The sequence below is a fragment of the Primulina eburnea genome, chromosome 15 (genome assembly GCF_022965805.1).
Source record: "Primulina eburnea isolate SZY01 chromosome 15, ASM2296580v1, whole genome shotgun sequence".
Lineage (NCBI taxonomy): Eukaryota > Viridiplantae > Streptophyta > Magnoliopsida > Lamiales > Gesneriaceae > Primulina > Primulina eburnea.
Genome location: NC_133115.1, coordinates 32,810,694 through 32,830,796, shown reverse-complemented (window position 1 = coordinate 32,830,796; position 20,103 = coordinate 32,810,694). Strand labels below are relative to the sequence as shown.

General features: G+C 34.4%; 1 protein-coding gene across 1 annotated transcript in view; it reads left to right on the top strand.

The window, feature by feature from the left end:
* The window catches only part of LOC140814071 (uncharacterized), a 50,211-nt gene extending 31,636 nt beyond the window's left edge, over nt 1-18,575 (top strand). The window contains exons 2-4 of the mRNA XM_073172930.1: nt 15,251-15,355; nt 15,464-15,520; nt 17,786-18,575. Of these exons, the coding sequence (XP_073029031.1) occupies nt 15,251-15,355; nt 15,464-15,520; nt 17,786-18,118 (495 nt within the window). The 3' untranslated portion in view covers nt 18,119-18,575. The remainder of the gene's footprint in view (nt 1-15,250; nt 15,356-15,463; nt 15,521-17,785) is intronic.
* Nucleotides 18,576-20,103: the final 1,528 nt, after the last annotated feature.

Genomic DNA, 20,103 nt, shown 5'->3' with positions numbered 1-20,103 from the left:
ATATTTGGTAAATCTCGAAATTTTTTCTAGTGATACAAAAAGGTACATATTAGTAAATCTCGAGACTTTGTAGTCCAAAGATACATGCAATCATATGTTTCGAGGTAAGCATTAGTAAAAAAAACCACACAATCAACAAAAGGAGGTCAAACGCAGAACACAATGGATTATTACTGTGGCATCATGAAGGATAACTGAACACAATGAATGCCTCGAACAACCACATCAAGTGGCTGCTTGGTGGGTAGAGCTACTCATTATTGCTTGGATGGTTAAACAGACTTATTAGGGGAATCAACATAAACGATTTATCATGTGTAACAATACATGGACGTTCTTTGAAAAGCATTTGCAATATCTATATATATAAAAAAAGGCTAGGATTATTGCATTTGAGTACTTCTAACAATTTCAACTTAATCGATAAGATCAGATAGTTGTCCTCTGGTAAGAATGTGAAAGTTTTATTATGGTTCAAAGAAAATAGGACATCCAAAGATATATGAGAGGAACAAAAGCTCCCAAGACAATTTTCATGTAGGAAAAAATTCGGTCGAGGGTGAAGATACAATAGCCATAACATACAAATAAATTTCAATATTCTCAAGACCTCCACATGAGGTAATAAAGGGGCATCCATAGGATAGATGGGTGAGGATGTCAATAACCAGCGAATTAACGTATTCATCATACGGTTTTTTGGTGAAGAATGATGCTCATGGGATGCTACATTAGAAAAATAACTTTGTGTTTAACCGTCATTAGTCATAAGTCCTAATTTGTTAAAAGTCCTTTAATCTTATCTATGTATATATTAGATATTTTCTTACTGTTTGGCTAAGGCGTGGCTTTCTAAGTGGCCAAATGTTTATGTTGTCATATTATTTAAAGGATTTAAATGTATCTTTACAATTACTTTTTTTTGAATAATACTAAGCACCTTGTCCTAACAATTGGTTCTAGAATGACAATTATAGGTACGGTTATTAGTTGTCAAAGAAATCATTGGTGAATATATTTTTGTAAGTGTGAGTGGCAAATCTTTGTTGCGGCCTGAGATATACATTGAGCATAAAGTGACACTTAAACAAGTTGTATGAATTGAGCTAAACCTCTACTAGTAAGTGTTAATTTGGTGGAAATTTGTTCTGTAAACTTGGTTACAACTCAAATCCATAGATTAACTAGGAGTAAATGAATACCTTTGATTTTTTTTTTATAGGAAACATATATTTATTTAATTATAAGAGTCCATTACATAGGAAGCGGACGAGCTTTCCGCAAAATAAAAGATAGTACAACAATCAAATTAAAACGATACAAACTTCCAATCCCTAACCACATCTGAAATAGCTAGATGACCTAGTTCTTTGATATTCCTTGTTGACTGCGCCACTCTGAATTTCAGTAGTTCCCAAACTTTGCCCTCCGAGCTAGACGAGTCATTGAAAATTAATGTCCATATTGTACGGGTCGATGGTTGATTAATTATTGTGATGGAACATGTTTTGATTAGTAGTAATCTTATTACACGGGTAGAGTATCACCATTTTCTTCCAAAGACATCGTGAAGTAGTAATTGGGGGACAATTTAGTTTTATATTTTATCACTAGAAAACACTTGGTTCTTATAATTTTTTGGTTTCTAAAATTTCAAAGTTGTTACTCATACTTTTTCTTTCTGGAAAATCACGTTAGACGTGGAAAATTTGAAAAAACAACTTTTGTGGCTATGCTGGACACTACCACCATGGCGATGCTAAGATTTAGCTCCTCTTTTGTTATCATTTGTGGACTACAAGGCTTGATATCCTACTGAAATAAGAATTCAAGATGGAAAGTTCTATCATTAGTGTGAAATTGAGAGTTTTCTTTCTAGTGTGCGGGAGTTCATCTGTAAATAAATCGATAAGCATTTTTCAATAGTGCATCATATCCAAATTTATGTCAAAATTGATTTTTTAGTGGAATAGAATTTACGAATTCTAAAGTATTTTCAAATTGAAGCCATTAAGTGGAGAGGAAATGCACCACTCGGTTTGCTTTTAAGCAATGTTGAACAAGAGCACTTTGTGCTTGCATGTAGCCATCCCGATATACTTTTTGGGGCTTTTTATTGGAAGCTGGAAGCATTCGAGTTTCATTTATCCAATCAGCACACCACAAAAAACCCGGCGGTCATATTTTTTTAAAACGAGATGGTGAAATAACAAACCAAAGGCAAGTAAAAAGCAGGTTGAATATCTTTTTTAATGGTTATCGGACATTTTTCCACCTACTAAGGATGCTGGGTCATCTCTTACAAACAGTATGGGATATGGACCACCTAACTTGTAGTTCTAGGTAAGGAAGAGGGAAGGTGCAAAGAGAAAAAAATCCGTAAGAAGAAGCAAGCTTGTCCCAACAATTTCTCTTTCGGGGAGCAATTTCCAATAGCCCATACCATATCAAGATGATCAAACTCGATACTCCAGTACTGTGTGGTTTGAGAGCATTTTTATTCATTGTTTATATATTGAATGTTATCCACGATCACTTCGTTGGGGTTGAGTCAGTGGGCAAAGGACTGCATTTGAGCTTAGAAGGTCCAAGTCTATATAAGTGGTTAGGTTAAATTATTGTCGAAGTAAAACATAGTCGCACAAGGATTGAGAACTTTAATGATGATGGAAGATGGTTTACACTCAAACTTAAAGGAAGGGGGCTAAAGCAAGAGATTTGAGTTATGGGCAAGAGGGTCATTTGAGCCAAGCATACAAGAGATGGTGGGTAACATGACTAAAACAGATACATGTATACCGTTTAAGAAGATGTGACAGACGAACACATAGCACAATTGGAGGGCCATACAACCTTGAAGATGTTATGGTGTGTAGGCGGTGATTAATGGGGCTAGTACTTGGTCTTTGTGGCAAGAGATGCAAAAAATGGGTCGACAGTTTATTGTGGCGGATGGAACTACATTTTGAAGGCCTCCGTGACAAAGGTAAGTGCAACAAGTCTTTCTCTCCGCAGACACGTCGACACGAAAATAGATTTATATTGAATTGACATGTAGGATGAAATTCGAGAGATAGTTTAAGCACCACTTCTATTTACAAAGTGTTATGTTTGAAGCACGGAAAAAAACTTAGCGAGTATCGGGAGATTCACCACCCCGATGCTTTAAATAAACGGACTTATATGAATATATGTTTTTCCGCCTTGTGAATATTCTTCAAAATTGGCAAAGAAGGTGGTTCGATGTCAAGGGGTGAAGAGGGTAGTTGAGGCCATGCAACGTAGAATAACTCCCTATTGTTTGGAAAAATTTGTGAAAAAATGTTGATGAAACATCTCGAAGTATTACACAAGAAATTTTTGAAAAAAATATAATAGAAATCGGTAGATCAGAAATGAAGTACAATAAATGAAAAATTAACTAAATAAAGTTTAAAAAAAATGGTCAACTTCAATCCCCGACAAATGCACCAAAAACTTGATCAAGCTTTTCTAACAAAATAATTTAAAACAATTAAATCTCTTCAGGATGCTCGATATTTACCACAAGTGTACCAGTATGGGTGGCAAATCCGCCACGCCACGCCAAGGAAAATTAGGGCTCGAACCCGAACCCGCCCCACCGCAAAACTTGACGGATCCAACTTGACGGATCCAACCTGACCAGCATATCAAAACTAACGCATATAGAGTTTTGATATGCTGCACACCTACCGTGCACACCTATGTGAGCACCGATGAGGTGTCACTCACCCATTGGATGCGCAATTTTTCTTATATTTCATCACATCCAATGGGTGAGTGACACCTCATCGGTGCTCACATAGGTGTGCACGGTAGGTGTGCAGCATATAAAAATTAACGCATATAGAGTTTTGATATGCTGCACACCTACCGTGCACACCTATGTGAGCACCGATGAGGTGTCACTCACCCATTGGATGCGCAATTTTTCTTATATTTCATCACATCCAATGGGTGAGTGACACCTCATCGGTGCTCACATAGGTGTGCACGGTAGGTGTGCAGCATATCAAAACTATACACATATATTATATATAATATGTATATATATAGTGTGCATATATAATATACTTAATATATATATACGGGGTAGGTTCACCCAAAACCGAGACCCCCTCGACCCTCCATTGGACTCGTTGACTCGGATCCACCTCGAAACCTTGTTTAATTCGGCTCATTGTCAACCTTATGTACGAGTCCATTTTTTATTTAGTGTAACATGTACAAATATCTTTCCTACAGATATTGACGTGTGACAAATTTATCTCTTCTTTAGTTAACTAAAACGAGAATTGATTAATAAAATAATTTAATATGGAAATAAAAGGATGAAACAAATGCAATATAAATAATATAAATCAAAATAATAAACAAACTGTTGGTAGGATTTTCGTTCACATACTCCTTGATCTTCTCTAATAATTGAATTTCAATTCATAAGTCATGCTTTTGACATGATTTCTTAATCTATCAATATACTATGTCGAGATATGTTGATATAATTAACGAAATGCAATAATTAAGTATTTTTGTGTTATTTAACAATTGTAATCACATTAACAAACAGTAAAATTTTCTAGCTTCCGACCTATTGGACTATGAATATAACATGTATCCAAACTAGTATATTTATGAAATTTGTAGATTCATGGATTATGTCGTCCTATCATGTTATAAAACCTCATGTATGTCTCAATTATAACAAAAAAAAAAAACTCTTCGAAGTTGATCATGCTTTAGAAATGTAATAAAAACACAATAACATAATCAAGTATCCTCAAGAATAAAATCCAATCTTTTAATCCAATCACGATATAGATGTCTAGGGGGAGATAAGAAAAACGAGTGTGCGGTTCTTGTCCGCTCTTCACTTTTTCACGTATTGTTCTTTCTTTCACGTTCCCAGATGTCTGTCCTTGGAGGTTGATGGCTGTGGCGGCTACCTCTCATTACCTCTCTAGGGTTTTTTCATTTTATATCCTCCGAGTCCTTGAATTTGTTTCTATCTTCGCGTCGATCTGGTGCGGTCAACGTGACTTGTTATGTCCCATCGTGTTGTTTCTAAAGTCTCATGTTGGGGCCGTAAGTTTTGGCTACCCTAGCGCGAGATGCCATGTTTGCTTTTTTTTTTCTTCAGCTTGTGTTGGGGCCATATTTTTTGCAGGCCCAACATGTTTACTTCTATTTCCAGCCTAATTTTTCCTTCAATTCGTGCTGGAGCCGTAATTTTTCGCGACCCTAACATGACTTCTGATGCCCAGATTGCATCCACGGTCTTGAGCTCATCTTTATCACTTATACCTATAAATCAACCAATTAAAGTGAGTAGTGGTTCATATACACAAACTATGAAATTGACAGAATACAGACGCGACACAACAAAACCATGCAACAACATACTCAAAACGAAGTACTCAGACACGTGAAATCGGCACCTATCAGCCATCGTCAGGGCGAAGTAACTCATGTAGTACGAAATGGGGGAGGTACTTTCAACAGCAAGAGAGTGATTTATCGAATTGTACATAAGATGCTTGAACAAGAAGATTACTTATTTCATGGTTAAGGGTAAAAATTGGAAATTACCTAGACACTAGTACAAGAAACAAAATAATGCTTTTGTGCTAACATTGCTCTACCATCAAGTTTGATGATATCAAAAATGTCTGGTATCTAGGGTTTAGTCAGGTGAGCCAAATATAATACTTCTTGCTATTACGATGTTGGTCGAGCAGAGCTTCAGTTTTGATCTGAACAATGAACAGAGGTTGGGGGCGTCAGAAGTGTTTTCGGCGTAGACCTCCGATGCTTGTGTCATCACTGGGACCAAGCTTAAGAGTTCAAATTTAACAATGCTAGTGATGGCAATAAGTAAATGTATAAAACCATGGGGAATACCTGACATTTATAGAGTTGAGATAAGTTAGATACCTTGTAGTAGAAGGACTTCTAGTGAAGCAAATTTGTGGTACAATAGATTTGTACTGATCTGACATGATCTTTAGCTGATTACAAATTTAAAATGTACTACATATCTTGATATTACTGGATTTTTTACTTTACGCGAGTCTTGCCTAGGTATTTTGCATTAGTAGGACTGTGTATTCACCCCCATAATCTTGTGAGTGAGCTCGGGTTGGGCGATCATGCTCTGAGCTCGGTTGTTCAGTGATTCTATCTTGTGATTAATTTCTCGAGTAGAGAATAGCTCGGACTCTGTGTAAGATTTTGGGATTGGACTTTAACTTTAAATATATCGCTAATGGCCTTTTTATTTCTGTAAATGGGGAAGCGCTTTGGGTCGAACTCGATTATCTGTAGGGGTGTCAATCGGGTGGGTTGGGTCGGGTTTCGGGTCAACCCGCGAATTTTTTTTTACTTTTTTTTCAACCCGAACCCAACCCGAACCCGAAGCAACCCGAAAACTCCCAACCCGAACACGAACCCGTATAACCCAATTTAACCCGTCTAACCCGCTTAACCCGAATTTTATTAATTTTTTTTAAAAAAATTCAAAAAAATAAAAAATAATAATAATATTTTAATTTAAACACATAATAACAAAATTTTCGATTTAAATTTGAAAGTTTAATCGTAGAAAATTAAAAGTATATTTACTAAATCAAATAAAAAATTGTTAAAAAAATAAAAATATACAAAATAAATATCAAATGATGAAAATTTAGCACATAAATATACAATAAATTTTGTTCAAACATACAATATATAAAAATATAGGTAATATTTTCAAAAAAAAAGTTCGTGGGTCAACCCGCGACCCAACCCGACCCAACCCGAAACCCGTCTAACCCGAACCCACCCAACCCGAACCCACCCAACCCGAACCCAACCCGAACCCGAAAAACCCCAACCCGAAAAACCCCAACCCGAACCTGATTTTTTTCGTGTTGGGTCGTGTCGGGTTGACGGGTCGTGTCGCATTTTGACGCCCCTAATTATCTGGGCAACATGGGGTATCAAAGTTTCAATTTGATGTCTATTTACTTAGCAAGGCTAGGCTGTCATGAAAAAAATTCTAGAATAGTTAAACTTTGTAAACTTCTTATGAAATCAAAGACGTTCTAGACTTCCCGATCCGCAACATGCATTTATATATTTTATTTCTAATTTCTCCATGAGTTTAATTATACATCAGACTCCATATGTTTTAAGGTGATATATGGCGCTAAAAGTTGCATCGACAATTTTTCTATTTTAGTCTTTGTTAATTTGTGGGATGTCTAGTGTCCAAACGTTCATTAGCTTGGGGATGATGAATAGTATTCATTCCGAAAATCAGCCAAGTATCTCTCAATTTTGTCCATGCAAATCTCGTAAAATTTTGTTGCGCTCATACTCTTACTTATGGGCAAGCTACTTTAGTAGATGTGACCCATGTGCATAGCTCTCGCATGTTACTACTCGAATAGGCAATACCTTGCTTCTGCTTTTCCTCGTCTTTCTCAGTAGTCTATATCTAGTAATTGTCTTCATCTCTCTTCCATCGACCAAGTAAATAGTTTATATTATTTTTTTGCTACTTCTGCTGTCAATGATACTTTTTACGTTTATAATTATGTACGAGCGGCTTTTCTTCTTCCAATTAACTGGTTGATTTCCTCGTGAATTTAACAAAATTTTATGGTCCTTAGAGAACTCATGAGATAAGGTAGAATGACATATGAATGTCCTGAGCAATATTTTGAACTGATTTTTATCGGTTTTAAAAACATTTCGTCATCTTTTTAAGGTATTTGTTGTACAAAAATGCTTAAAATTTTACATTTGAAATCATATTTTATAATTGCACAATCGCAAGTAAGGAAATAAAAGTCGCTAGGCATGTTGATATCTGTCCGAATTAGTTTCCTTGCGAAGCAAGACTTTAAATCCTCCGCATATCCTTAAAGTTTTAACTTGTGTCACTGTTGCTTCATTTTTTGCTACTAGAAATTTCATTTATTTGGCACATTTAGACGTGAGTAGGCTTTATGAAGAAGAAGAAGAAGTCGAAGGACTATAGGTAATGTATATGGAATGTAGATGTCAAGCCTCAAGCCTGCAAACTTGCAAGAAGGAAGTTTCCATGTAAATGCTCCTAAAATACTCGAGCAGGACAATTTAGAATTATGTTACTTAACTTTTCTTTTACCAACTATTTTATCTTTTTCATATGATGGTAACTAACAATTATATGCACCCAAAAGGCTTGAGCATGACAATTTAGAATTTAATTACCTTTTGTCATAAATTTTCCGAGAAAAGAGAGAGGATTGAAGTCAGATGGACTAAAAACTATTTTATTTTCATCGATAACCTCTATTTATAAGATATATCACAATTGCATGATACACATCCTTACAAGAATATTATCTCAATATATTTATCTTTATCACGAATCTAATTTGATAAGTATGATATAACTACTGAGAAATGATTATGATTATTTCAATCATATAAGATTGTCTATTATCTTGACATCCACAATATTACAACATTTCCCTTTAGATATCCTCCAGATGATGGACGTGTCTGGTTCAATTATTACTAGAAAAATCCAATGGGACAAAACCCAAATGAATGAAAAAGAGTACGACATTCCTCACTTTTATGAACGGCCTAATTAAAAACTTTTCATACCATGAAGGAAAGGTCATAGACAAGGAAGAAAAAGTCATAGAACGTTAACAAATATATGTTTAATATATATCGTCAAATTTTAAATCTATGATTAATATTCCCCATAAATAACAATATCAAGCGCTTTACCAAAAACTATAGCTAGTAGTAATGGTGCAACTCAAATCTTTTAAACCGCACAACAGCTCAAGGACCATGGTTCGATCGTTCTTCTAGCAGGGATAATTATTGCACTCAACAATCTCTCTTTCAATAATTGCACTTCTTGCAATCAATGGGAATCGAACCCGTGACATTGACTCTGATACCAATTGTAGGATCGAACGCTTGTCGTTTTACCAAAAACTATAACTAGTGGTAATGGTGCAACTCAAATCTTTTAAGCTGCACATCACATCAGCTCAAGCACCATGACTCGATCGTTCTTCTAGTAGAGACAATTATTGCGCCCAACACAATAAATCTTAAATTTCATCAATATTCTTTGATAGTATTAAAAAATTTAAACTTAGTTAGATCTTACATCTTTTTATCACAAATCTTACTAGATTATCAATATAAAGTCATATCGTGCTGATCATCAATTAATGTATCATAAAAATCATAACTAAGAACCTTATTCATACGGTGCAGTTGCTGAATACAATCCTATAAAAGATATTATCTCAATATATTCATTTTCATTATAAAACTCACCATTCTGCCTTGATAAGTATAATATCACAACTGTTGATAAGTTATTACGATTATGTCGATCACACAAGAACATCGATGATCTTGAGATCCACAATATCACAACACCTTTATCTTTTTCATATGAGGTAAAGTGTGACTTCACTCTCTCGTCAAAATTCTTTGCGATTTGATGTTTTAGGAGAGAACAGTCAAGATTCATATTGTTAGTCCCGAACTGTGAGACATGATCATTGGCAATATTAAGTCTCAACAATATAAAACTACCAGACTTCTTTTCAAAAGCACAAATATTTCTAAAACTAAAAGCATTTAACATTCTCTTATAGCCAAAATAATATATTACACTAAAGAGAGCTTATCTAAAGCCAATAATAGTCACCAAAATAATAAAAAGCAATGGAAATAGCAATAAAACACATCCGAGTGTGGCCCTTTTTGTCATGACTGATTTCACCGACCTCTAAACACGAACTGGTCCTTTTCCTTTATTTCATTCTTGTTTTCCAGCTTAATACACAATCTAATTAAAAAACAAATTACATACAACATACTATTAAATTTTCAAACAACTTTTAGTTTCATCCTATTAGAAGATGTTATTGATTTTTAGTTATAACTCTATTAGAAGAGATCATCGAATTTAGATTTAGCCATACCGGATTGGGTCATATTTTTCTAATTTAACCTCACCAGACGAGTTCATAACTGAATCAAATGTTTTAAAAATAGTGTGTGAGATGGATGGAGACAATAAAAGCATGAGAAAAATACAATTAAGACTTGCTGTTTAATTGCACAAATGGCAGGGGATGAACTTTGGTTGTGAAAGAAGCTAAAAAAATTTAGTATTCTTTGCCTAAGCTACCTTATCCAGGATTCTTCTTTCCTTGGCCGAAATTAGAAGAAGTTTTGTGGAGAAACTGTGTAATTTATGATTGTTGTGGTATTTATAGGGAAGGATTTTGAGGGCTAAAAATTATCCATTTCCTGATCTTAACGATATCCTGCAGATTTTAGATTGACACAAATATATACCTAACCTTCAAATCCTTAAAATCTTGCAAATTCAAATTTAGCAAGTCTTCGTTATTAAAAGTGATCTTTGGCACGTGTTATGTGTTTGTACAATATTTTTTATAATTAATTTGATTTACGTTCAAATATAAATAATATTATAGTTGTAAAAATTAATAACGAGTCCTACTGCAATTTATTTGATTATATATAAATGAAGGTCGTACCATAGTGAAAATTAGTGAGGGACTAAAATGCAATTCTGAAATAATAATTTTATTTAAAAAAAGACAATGAAACTAAGTTTTTTGGTTCTAACTCTTATTTTTTAAGAAAGAATATGTTCTTGTTTCTTAAGAATGCGAAAATAAACTTGTTCCGAAAGTTTTTCCAAAATTGCTCTCAAATTTGCCGAATTCGATATATGCTATCATTCATAAATGACATCGTTAAGTTTCGTGTAAATCTCCCAAAAATTAAGTGTCATGCATTGTTCAAAACCTAAAACGGTTTTTGTTCCTGTATAGATATAAGTGCTGGTGTTAAGTTATGTTTCATTTGTAGGAACAGTAAGTTGACACCTATATTGGATTGTATTTCTTACTACATTTTTCTTGTTGTAAAGGTATTGAACCTTAGATTATTTTCTAGTAACTCAACTTAATTAAGCAATTAAAGGAACCAATATCCTGGATGTGCTCAACATTTAATATTGCATTGTTATATACTTTGGATATGCATCAGGGCATTTTGGGGTCAGAAACTCTAAAGAAGCTGCCTTTGGACACAAGCTTCAACCCTTCATTGGTTCTGTTCTCTATTATTCTATTCTGCATTTCAGAATGATGTCACCTACAAGAAAACAATTATTGAAACTGAAACAATACCGATCATATATGTTGCCTTCACAAAATGTTGATCTAGTTTTGCAAAAGTATAACATTTGAAATTTACTTCTGTTGTATTTCCAAATGCATGTTACTACCATAAAATACATCAATTAGTGCATTCGTATTGCGACTTTAAAATCTATAAAATAGCTTGGCTTTTTAGAAAATAGTTCTCTTGTTAATTAAAATGATAATATAAAGTGGAACACCCCTTAAATTTGAACAATTAAGTTCCAAATTACTAAACACTAGAATCAGGAATAAAATATTAAGAACCTTGCAACAACTCTTATAATTGCTTCACTATTTATCCCATTTTTTAACATCAATCCCTGTAGCAACTTTAACCTTGGTCTTGATAAATACTACACCATACCCTGCAAATTTGTCTAACAGCTTAATGCTTATCAGTACCAGAAATAGGTTAACTTCACTATTATTCATGAATGATCTTTATCCTAATGTGTTGTACTTCTAGTCTTTGATGTCAATGGTGGCCTCCTGCACCATCACAATCAGTAGAGGCATATAAATTGACAATTATACAGAAGTAGTAAAATGCACTTGTAATCGAACCTCTCATATCTGTCTTGTTGGCGTTTAACCCTCATCGTCTATTTCACCATGCAGCTGACCTACTCTTTTACAATTGCAACTTTGCTCCCTCCGTTTCTTCAAATAGAACCCAGATATAAAACTGTTTTTTACCATCAAACAATCCTGCATAGAGTATGTAACCCAAATGGTTGATGATTAGACTTCATTTGTATTTTTTAGAATTGGAGATTTCTTGTTTATTTAGTGATATTTAAGATATAAAAGTTTAGGATAATTTTAATGGAATCCATGCAACACTGAGTCGTTGGTGATGAATTTACATTTCTTTAATGATTATTGGAGTTCATGAACCATTGAATTCATCAGTGTCTAAATTTTTGTTTTATCCTGTGCAACTGCTTTCCTTTGTCAAAAATATTCCAAGTTATTTTTGAAAGAGAGTGTAATATGATTATGAATTGAAATTTATATAGAAAAGTTGTTGATAAGCATCGCGAAAGAGTTGTTCTAAAGACCATCCAAATTGAGGATTCAAATAATTTGAGGACTGGTGACAAATTTTTTCTTGGAAATTTTGGTGCATTCAATTCTCTGAGAGAGTGAATTTCTGTCTATCCCTTGCAAATGCTTTCCTCTATTAAATATGATCTGAGATATTTGTAAGCAGAAAAGAGTGATAAGATCGTGAATTTAACCATTTACAGAAAAGTTGATAAGTATGGTTGGAAATAGTTTTAATGAAAATAATCCAAACTGCAGATTGTTTTTAATAAATTGACATAATTTGAGGACTTCTGACACATTTTTCCTTGTAAATTATGGGGTATTCAAGTCATTGAGAGACCGGGTTTGGTGTTCAATACATATGAAACTATAATTTGGAGTTAATATGAGTGATCTAATGCTTTCTTTCTTGAAATTTTTTGGAGATTTGAAACCTGTAGAGAAACCGAGTTTCGGTTTTAATGCATGTAATGAAATTAAACTTTCAAGTTAATCCAATGCCCGAAGGAAATACCACCATTTAGGCTGTCCAAGAAGAAAGTAAACACAAAATGAAATCAAAGGTTTGTGTTGTTAGGTTTTAGTCTCTTCCTCATACAGAAATAAATACATTAAGTTTTGCCGATACCATCGTGGGTACTTAGCTCTTGGTTAAACCAACTCCCCTAGCCTACTGTGTCTATCTTAAGAATAACTGGCTGGGAATTCATTGATGAGTCAGCTCGTTTCAAGCACTGCACGAGTGATAAGAACACGTTGCTAGATCTCTTATCTTGGATGTTTATGCAGACAACCAATTGTTTCCAATATAGAATGGGATAAAGCTACCAACTATGAAATTCATTTCTCTGAAGGCTAGTGTAATTTACCAACAAATAGGTAATTGTGCTTGTCTAAGGTTTATGCTCCATAAAACACAGAATTCGTGTGTGTGTGTGTGTGTGCGCGCGCGCTTATTAATATGCAAAATTATTCTATGTTGCATTATAAATTTAGATTGCATCTCCATATCAAATGAGAAGCGATTATTTTAATGTTTGTAGACTCTAGATAATAGTTCGGACTAATTTATCAGTTGGTTGGATTAGCTTCCTTCGGTATTAAGTCTATCTTAGGACCTAAAATAGTCAAATTTGAATTTGTCTTTGCAAGTATGAAAGTGTTTTCATCACTACAATTGAATCTAGATTCTCTTGATATCAAATGAGAAATGATTTTTTATACTCTCGCATTTTATACTCTCGCAAAACTCGATATTAGAGTTTGACCTAATATATTGATTGGTCGGATGAGATTCCTTGAGATTCGTTCCCATCCTTGAACCATTTTGTTTTTGCAAGTATAAGTGTGTTTTAGTTGTCATACTCCAATCACCCCCTACTTATTTGAATGTATCACATGGATTGCGGAAATAACAATGAGTTCAATGAGTTCAATGAGCATTTGGGCCAATCATTTGCCATTAACCTGATAGATACTAATATTATCTTAGATTTGGGTTGTGGAAAAGATGAGTTTGATGAACTTCCTTGGGACTTGGGGCCGATGATTTGTCGTAAAGTGGTTGATTTATTTTAGCACTACGAGCATGTTTAATCTTTTATGGTCAAATCCTTGTTGAAATTCGGGGTGCTTATTTTAATGTATCTCAGAATTGTTGAAACGAGTTTGGACAAGTTAATAGGTGGGTTAAATCACCTTCCTTAGGAATTAGGACCAACCACTCATGTCAAGTGATTTCTAGAAGAGTGGAAGTGGAAGGCCCATCCAGTGTATTCTAGGGGTATTGGAATTGAGCTAAAGAGACAACTGCCTTGGAAATTACTATCACATGACCAAAAGATGTAAGAATGTTGGATTCCCACATAAATATTTGGTACAAGGGCTATCTGCATGAAAGAGTTATAAAAGAACTTATCACTCTTAGTAAATTACCTAAAATGTAACATGAAAACTTGCAACAAATTAAATATTGAAAGAAAAATTGTGTAATATATGACCTAATTTCACAATGAGTGCCGTACTATAGTCCTACATATTATAATCCAAAAACTTGTCCGTCTTCATATTCAGTGGAGGACTACTTCATGATAACTTATTGTTATGTTCCCTTGAAATATAGTTGGTAGATCGCAACCATTTGAAAATTGTAAACAGGTTTGGATCGTTTCACAAGTATAGATTTTCACTTGGTAAACGCAACCTTTGTCCAGTGAGAAGTCATATGAGATCGAGCAGTAGAATTTTAGACCAACTTTACTGCAGATCTCTTCCTAGGCCCTTTTTTTTTATAAAAGTAAAGATTATCTACTAAGAGCTACAGTGTAACTGTTTAGGGTCTACACCGTTGAGCTTTGTCTTCAGGGTTCTGCTAGTCCTCTTTTTTCCTCCCTCTTAAGATACTTCAGCTCTTGGAGTTATAAGTTTTCATTTCCTCTGCATATAATGTTGATATTGCAAAGGCATGTTTATATCTGATCATATATATGCTTCCATGGATGTGTTATCCATTTCCTTTGGTTTCTGTTTGGGAGGGGGGTTTATGGTGGCAGAAGTTGAGGCAAGTTGTTACATCAAAAAATGCGAAATGATGGTGCTTGAGAATTACATCATAATATTAACAGTACATTTATTAATTTAATTCATCCTTTTTTAGAAGAATTACAATAAAAGTTATGTATTAAATTTAGGTCATCCTTTTGCCAACAATTACCATCCTAAAGTTTTCTTTTTTGAACTTCTTATATCCGTGACACATGGGTCTTGTGAGTTGCTACTTCAAGTTGATTTATGATGTCATCTGGTTACCAGTATGACATGTATAGTCTTAATTAGATGAAGTTCTAACTGGCTGCTCTGTAAAAATTATCTATCAACCAAATTAATTTATGGATATGAATTGCAATTTTCTGGTTTGTTTTCAGTGTGAGGAGTTATGGATGGGGAAGGCACACATTCCTCGCATATCAAAAGTTGGAGGACTTTCAAAGTTGGCAGCCTACTCGCTGTCTTCTATGGATTATAAACGAGTGAGTGACGCAGATATGAAATCACTCAAATATATGTGTGTAACGTAATACGTCAAAGCATATGATCTATCCATACTGCTTTTTTCTAATTAAAGTTACTGATGGCAGACCAGAATAACTCGGAATGATCTGTGCAGTCATGTATGGGTATTTCATTTTACTGAGGTATGTGATCCTTTGTATTTCCAACATTGGTCCATGTATACTTTGTGGTTTTTAAGAAAAATCTAGTACATATTCTCAAGGCTTTAAACACTGGTGACGTTTATTTGTATCCGTTTATTTTTACAGCTGAGAGCCTCTATTGTGTGCAAGAATTAAGGATTTGTTATGCTTTGTTTTGGCTGGATTTTATAAACTGATTGATAACAGGATTAAACTGAAGTAGATTACTTTTTGATCTATATATGCCTGCCTCTTTGGACAAATTCTGGCTCTAGGTAAGACAAATTTGGTTCCCTGTCTCATCCTGTAGACGAACTCTGGCTCTTGTCAGCCAATTGCCTTGCATCATCCTAGTCTAGTGTTTCAAAAAACAAAACTATAAACCGATTCGATTTTTTGGCAGACTTTATACCCTAACTAACTGATGTCAAAGAAGAAGAACCCCTCCACTCGATGAAGAGATCTTTCAGTCAGTTATTTGTCAAAAAGAGTGAAATGCAAAAGACACCATCACAGCGTAGGAATCAGCTTGAACGGAAAAATTGTCTTGTAAGAAGAACTTATATAACCTGTTCAATGTTCAAATAAACTACCTAGTCTTATATTGGCCTCCAGGAAAGTCAGAAACGAATCAAGACACCTTATGGTTTAAGGGTTTAATCCCAGTCTTTAAAGTCCCCTCTCTTCTTAAGAGAAGGAAGTTATGTCTTGCAGTTAACCTCAATATGATGCAAGAGAATAAGATCAGATCAGTGGCTAATATACTATATCTTTATTCAGGTTGTAAAATCGACATTGTTGAAAATCAAGTGTGTTCCCAGAGTACGTTGTGTCATAATGTTCTTCAATCAAGAAATAATGTATATTGAAGCTTATACAGAAAGTATATATCCATTGTTTATCACTTAACGAGGTTGATATCAGTTCATCTGTTTGCTGCGTCTCAATCCCATTTCCATTGTTTATTCCAGCTGAAAATTATTTTGCATGTATTCTTGGAATATACAAGTTTTTCCGGATCCAGTATTTCCATTTCTGCATTAGCCTCGGTATTTCTGAAACCGAACAATGGGTAGATTAGTAACGAGGCACTTTTAACAGTTTCACGTGATTGTGATCTAGGCATGATTTGTTTCCTGACTGGCAACATTAGCATTTATATTGTCATGCACCGCTTCAGCTATTTCCAACCCGGTGCAATTTTCCCCAATTTTTATTCTGAATTAGATTAGTTACCCCTTAATACCGATCACATGAGAGAGTGAATAATTCAAGAAATTGCAAAATCAACGTGAAAATCACAAAAAGGAATCTTGCATGAGATAAATCCTAGTAGGGCAGGCAATAATTTGACTACAGATTTTCCTTAGGTACCTCAGGAGTATAATTTCATCTTAAGCCCAGTTTAAAAAAGGGTTACTGAAGAAATTACATGAGACCTCTAAAAGGTCTTCACACACATTTTCGCAATCTTGGTTAAAGCTCCAACTATGCTTTAGGACATTATATTGGCCTTAATCTCACTGTTCTAGTGCATCTATTAATCTCATGTTAGCCATTCCTGTCTTAGTTCTGAATCAAAGTTTCAAATAATCCAATAACATATTTTCCTTATCATGTTCATGAGATGCAACATTGGCCCGAACAAGTAAGTTGTATATTCGTATTGGCTGGATTAATAATTTGTTCAATGAATTTGGGCACTTTCACATTGGTTCTTCGATCCTATCGAAATGTGTGCTGCTCATGAAACACTCGAGGATAAACATGGTGAATAGAATAGAAATTTATTTGAGAGGCAGGAAAGTTCATTCAATCCCCAACCCTATATACAGGAACTAACACTGACCGGGGAAAGCATTAGGCATATATACAGGAACTTATACTGTTTGGAAGGCATTATCCCGTTCAAGCATTTGCGGCATATATACAGGAACTTATACTGTTTGGAAGGCATTATCCCGTTCAAGCATTAGCCCTTTAACTAGTTAATCTTTATCTTGCGTCCATATCAATTCTCACGGCCGAACCTACAAATTCGAAAACCCTCTTATTACTTACTTTCGACATCACATCTTGAAAATACTTACAGCTAGAGAAACATAATTACTAACTAGTCTTATCAACCGATTAAATATCTGCACATTTCAAGCAAAGGCGCACGCCCTTCAAGAAAAAGAAAAATTAAGAACCATCAATTTGCATTTAGTAAGTTGAATCCTTACATGGCGCAGTTATCTGACCATCATCCCTCATCTTCTGCAGGCAGCTCCCGCGTACTGGCGAAACATGGATCCCTACTGGCAAGGCTCTGGAACTCCGATGCGTCGGTACTTCCACCAGGATGGAAGCATTACTGCCGATTCGGACGACGGGGTGTGGGGAGGCCATGAATCTTGCTACACCGTTGTCACTGGTTTGCTGGAGGATGGGACGATAAGGGAACACTACGTGAGAATAAACAGATGGCCTCAGCTGTCTGTGCGGAGAAAAGAAGACGGGAGCTGGGAACTCTCCAACCGTCTATGTTGCTACACTAGCGTACCTGATGCTGATGATAGAGAAGATGGCACTGGCCCTCCATCTCCCGTCTTCTGAACAAATCTCCCATCGCTACTATGCACAGTTTCACCCTTTGTGTACTCGTATGTGTGTGTGTATGTATGTATGTATGCTTGTGTGTGCATGTGTGGCGGGAAGCTGACATTCTTGAATTTGGATCGGGTTTCTTTTCACCAGGATTCGTTCGTGTGTGTAACTCTGGATGGGTGTATGAAATCTTTTTTACTTCAAGAAATTAAAGGATTATGTTTGTGGGATGTTTTTTGGATTTCTGTGATTACGGAAGTTTTGACAGAGATTCGCAGGTAAGAGAACCCTCGGAAATTAAATAAAGAATAAAGAAAGCTGCTTTGGTTATGTTTCAAACATACTGACACGTGTCGGGCTCAGAGTGTTCATCTCGTCTGTCGTAGGATACGTGGCGTGCTGTGAGTATCGGATGAGTAAGTAACAAGTGGAAAGATTGTCTCGTTGATCTTATTGGTTGAGTTGAGTCGGCGTTCAACATAATATAATATGTTTCTATATTTATATACTTTTAAAATTATCATGATATTATAAACTGTAAATTGCTTCTGAAATCAAACAAAAACTGGCTTTCAATCAAAAAATTATGTTTGAATTACAAAATATTAAAAATATGATATTGGAGTATTAATTATTATAGATATGATATTAATATATTATTTTTGAGTATCTAAATATATATAATAAATATTGATATTGATAGTACATTTCTCTTTCAGATTAAAATCGATTCGAAATATTGAAAATACGGTAATAATATATGATATTAAGTATTAACTGTTTTATATCTAGTATAAAAGAAAGATTTTGATTATAAAATTATGGCAACTTTATTAATATCAGCATTTGTTACACATGTTTGGGTACTAAAAAATCATCTATTAATATCATATGCGAAACAATTAATACTCACATATCATATAATAGCACCATATTTTTAATGTTTTGTACCGTTTCGTCCGAGAAATGACATGTGGACTTAGGAAGCGGAAAAACATTTTGTTGTAGATCAGAAACTGCAAACATATAATTTTTCTGACTAATCAAAAATTTATGTTTTGGTGTTAGGATTTAAAACAAATTTATCATATTATCAATCTATGTGTTTGTAAATATATGTTTAATAAATTCAATTTGAGAAGGATAAATATTAAATTCTTGTAAAAATAAAACAATTGTGTAATAAAAAAACTTTTGTGAGATTGTTTTACAGAATAATTTTGTTAGAAGAATTTTCGATCTGATCCGATCTGACATATAAAAAAAATTATTTTCATAATAATTGTGAATCGAGTCAACTCGTCTCACGAATAAAAATATATAAAATCATCTCACAAGAGACATGCTGATACATATTGATTGCTTAAATAACCGTGATATTTGTTTAAAAAAGTAAAATAAAAATTATACACCAATGATTGTTTTAAAGTCTAAATAATATAAATAAACCTAATTATTCATATCTAGCTTTCCGCGGACAAATCGAATTAAGTTTCTCATCAAACTCCCTTTGATTTTTTTATTTAATCAGACATGCTTGTATGAGATATTTATCTGATACACATTTTCGATTTTAATTATGTAATAATAAAATAAAATTTTAGGAAATCATAAATTTTAGATAAAGAATCAATCAGGCATGTCATTTTTTTACAACACTACTAAAAAATGGACATGAGAAAATCAAAAGGAACCTTTCGGAAAAAACCCAAAAGAAGCAAAGAACATGTGCTACTTGGTTAGCCAATCTATTCAATGTTGCACTAAACAGTTGGTAGCGAGAGAAGAAATTTGATGAATCTCAGAAGTGATAGGTGCTACAACCGCAAAAGGAGATAGATTCAGAATGGGATTCACTGCATTGCTGCCATCTATTTCAATGATAAGATGAGTCCAGCCAAAACTCGAAGCCACAAAAAGGCCTTCTCTAATTCTGCAATATGAACTATAAAAGGCACCCGGAAGGCTGGTTGCTCGAGCAAACAAGGTAACAC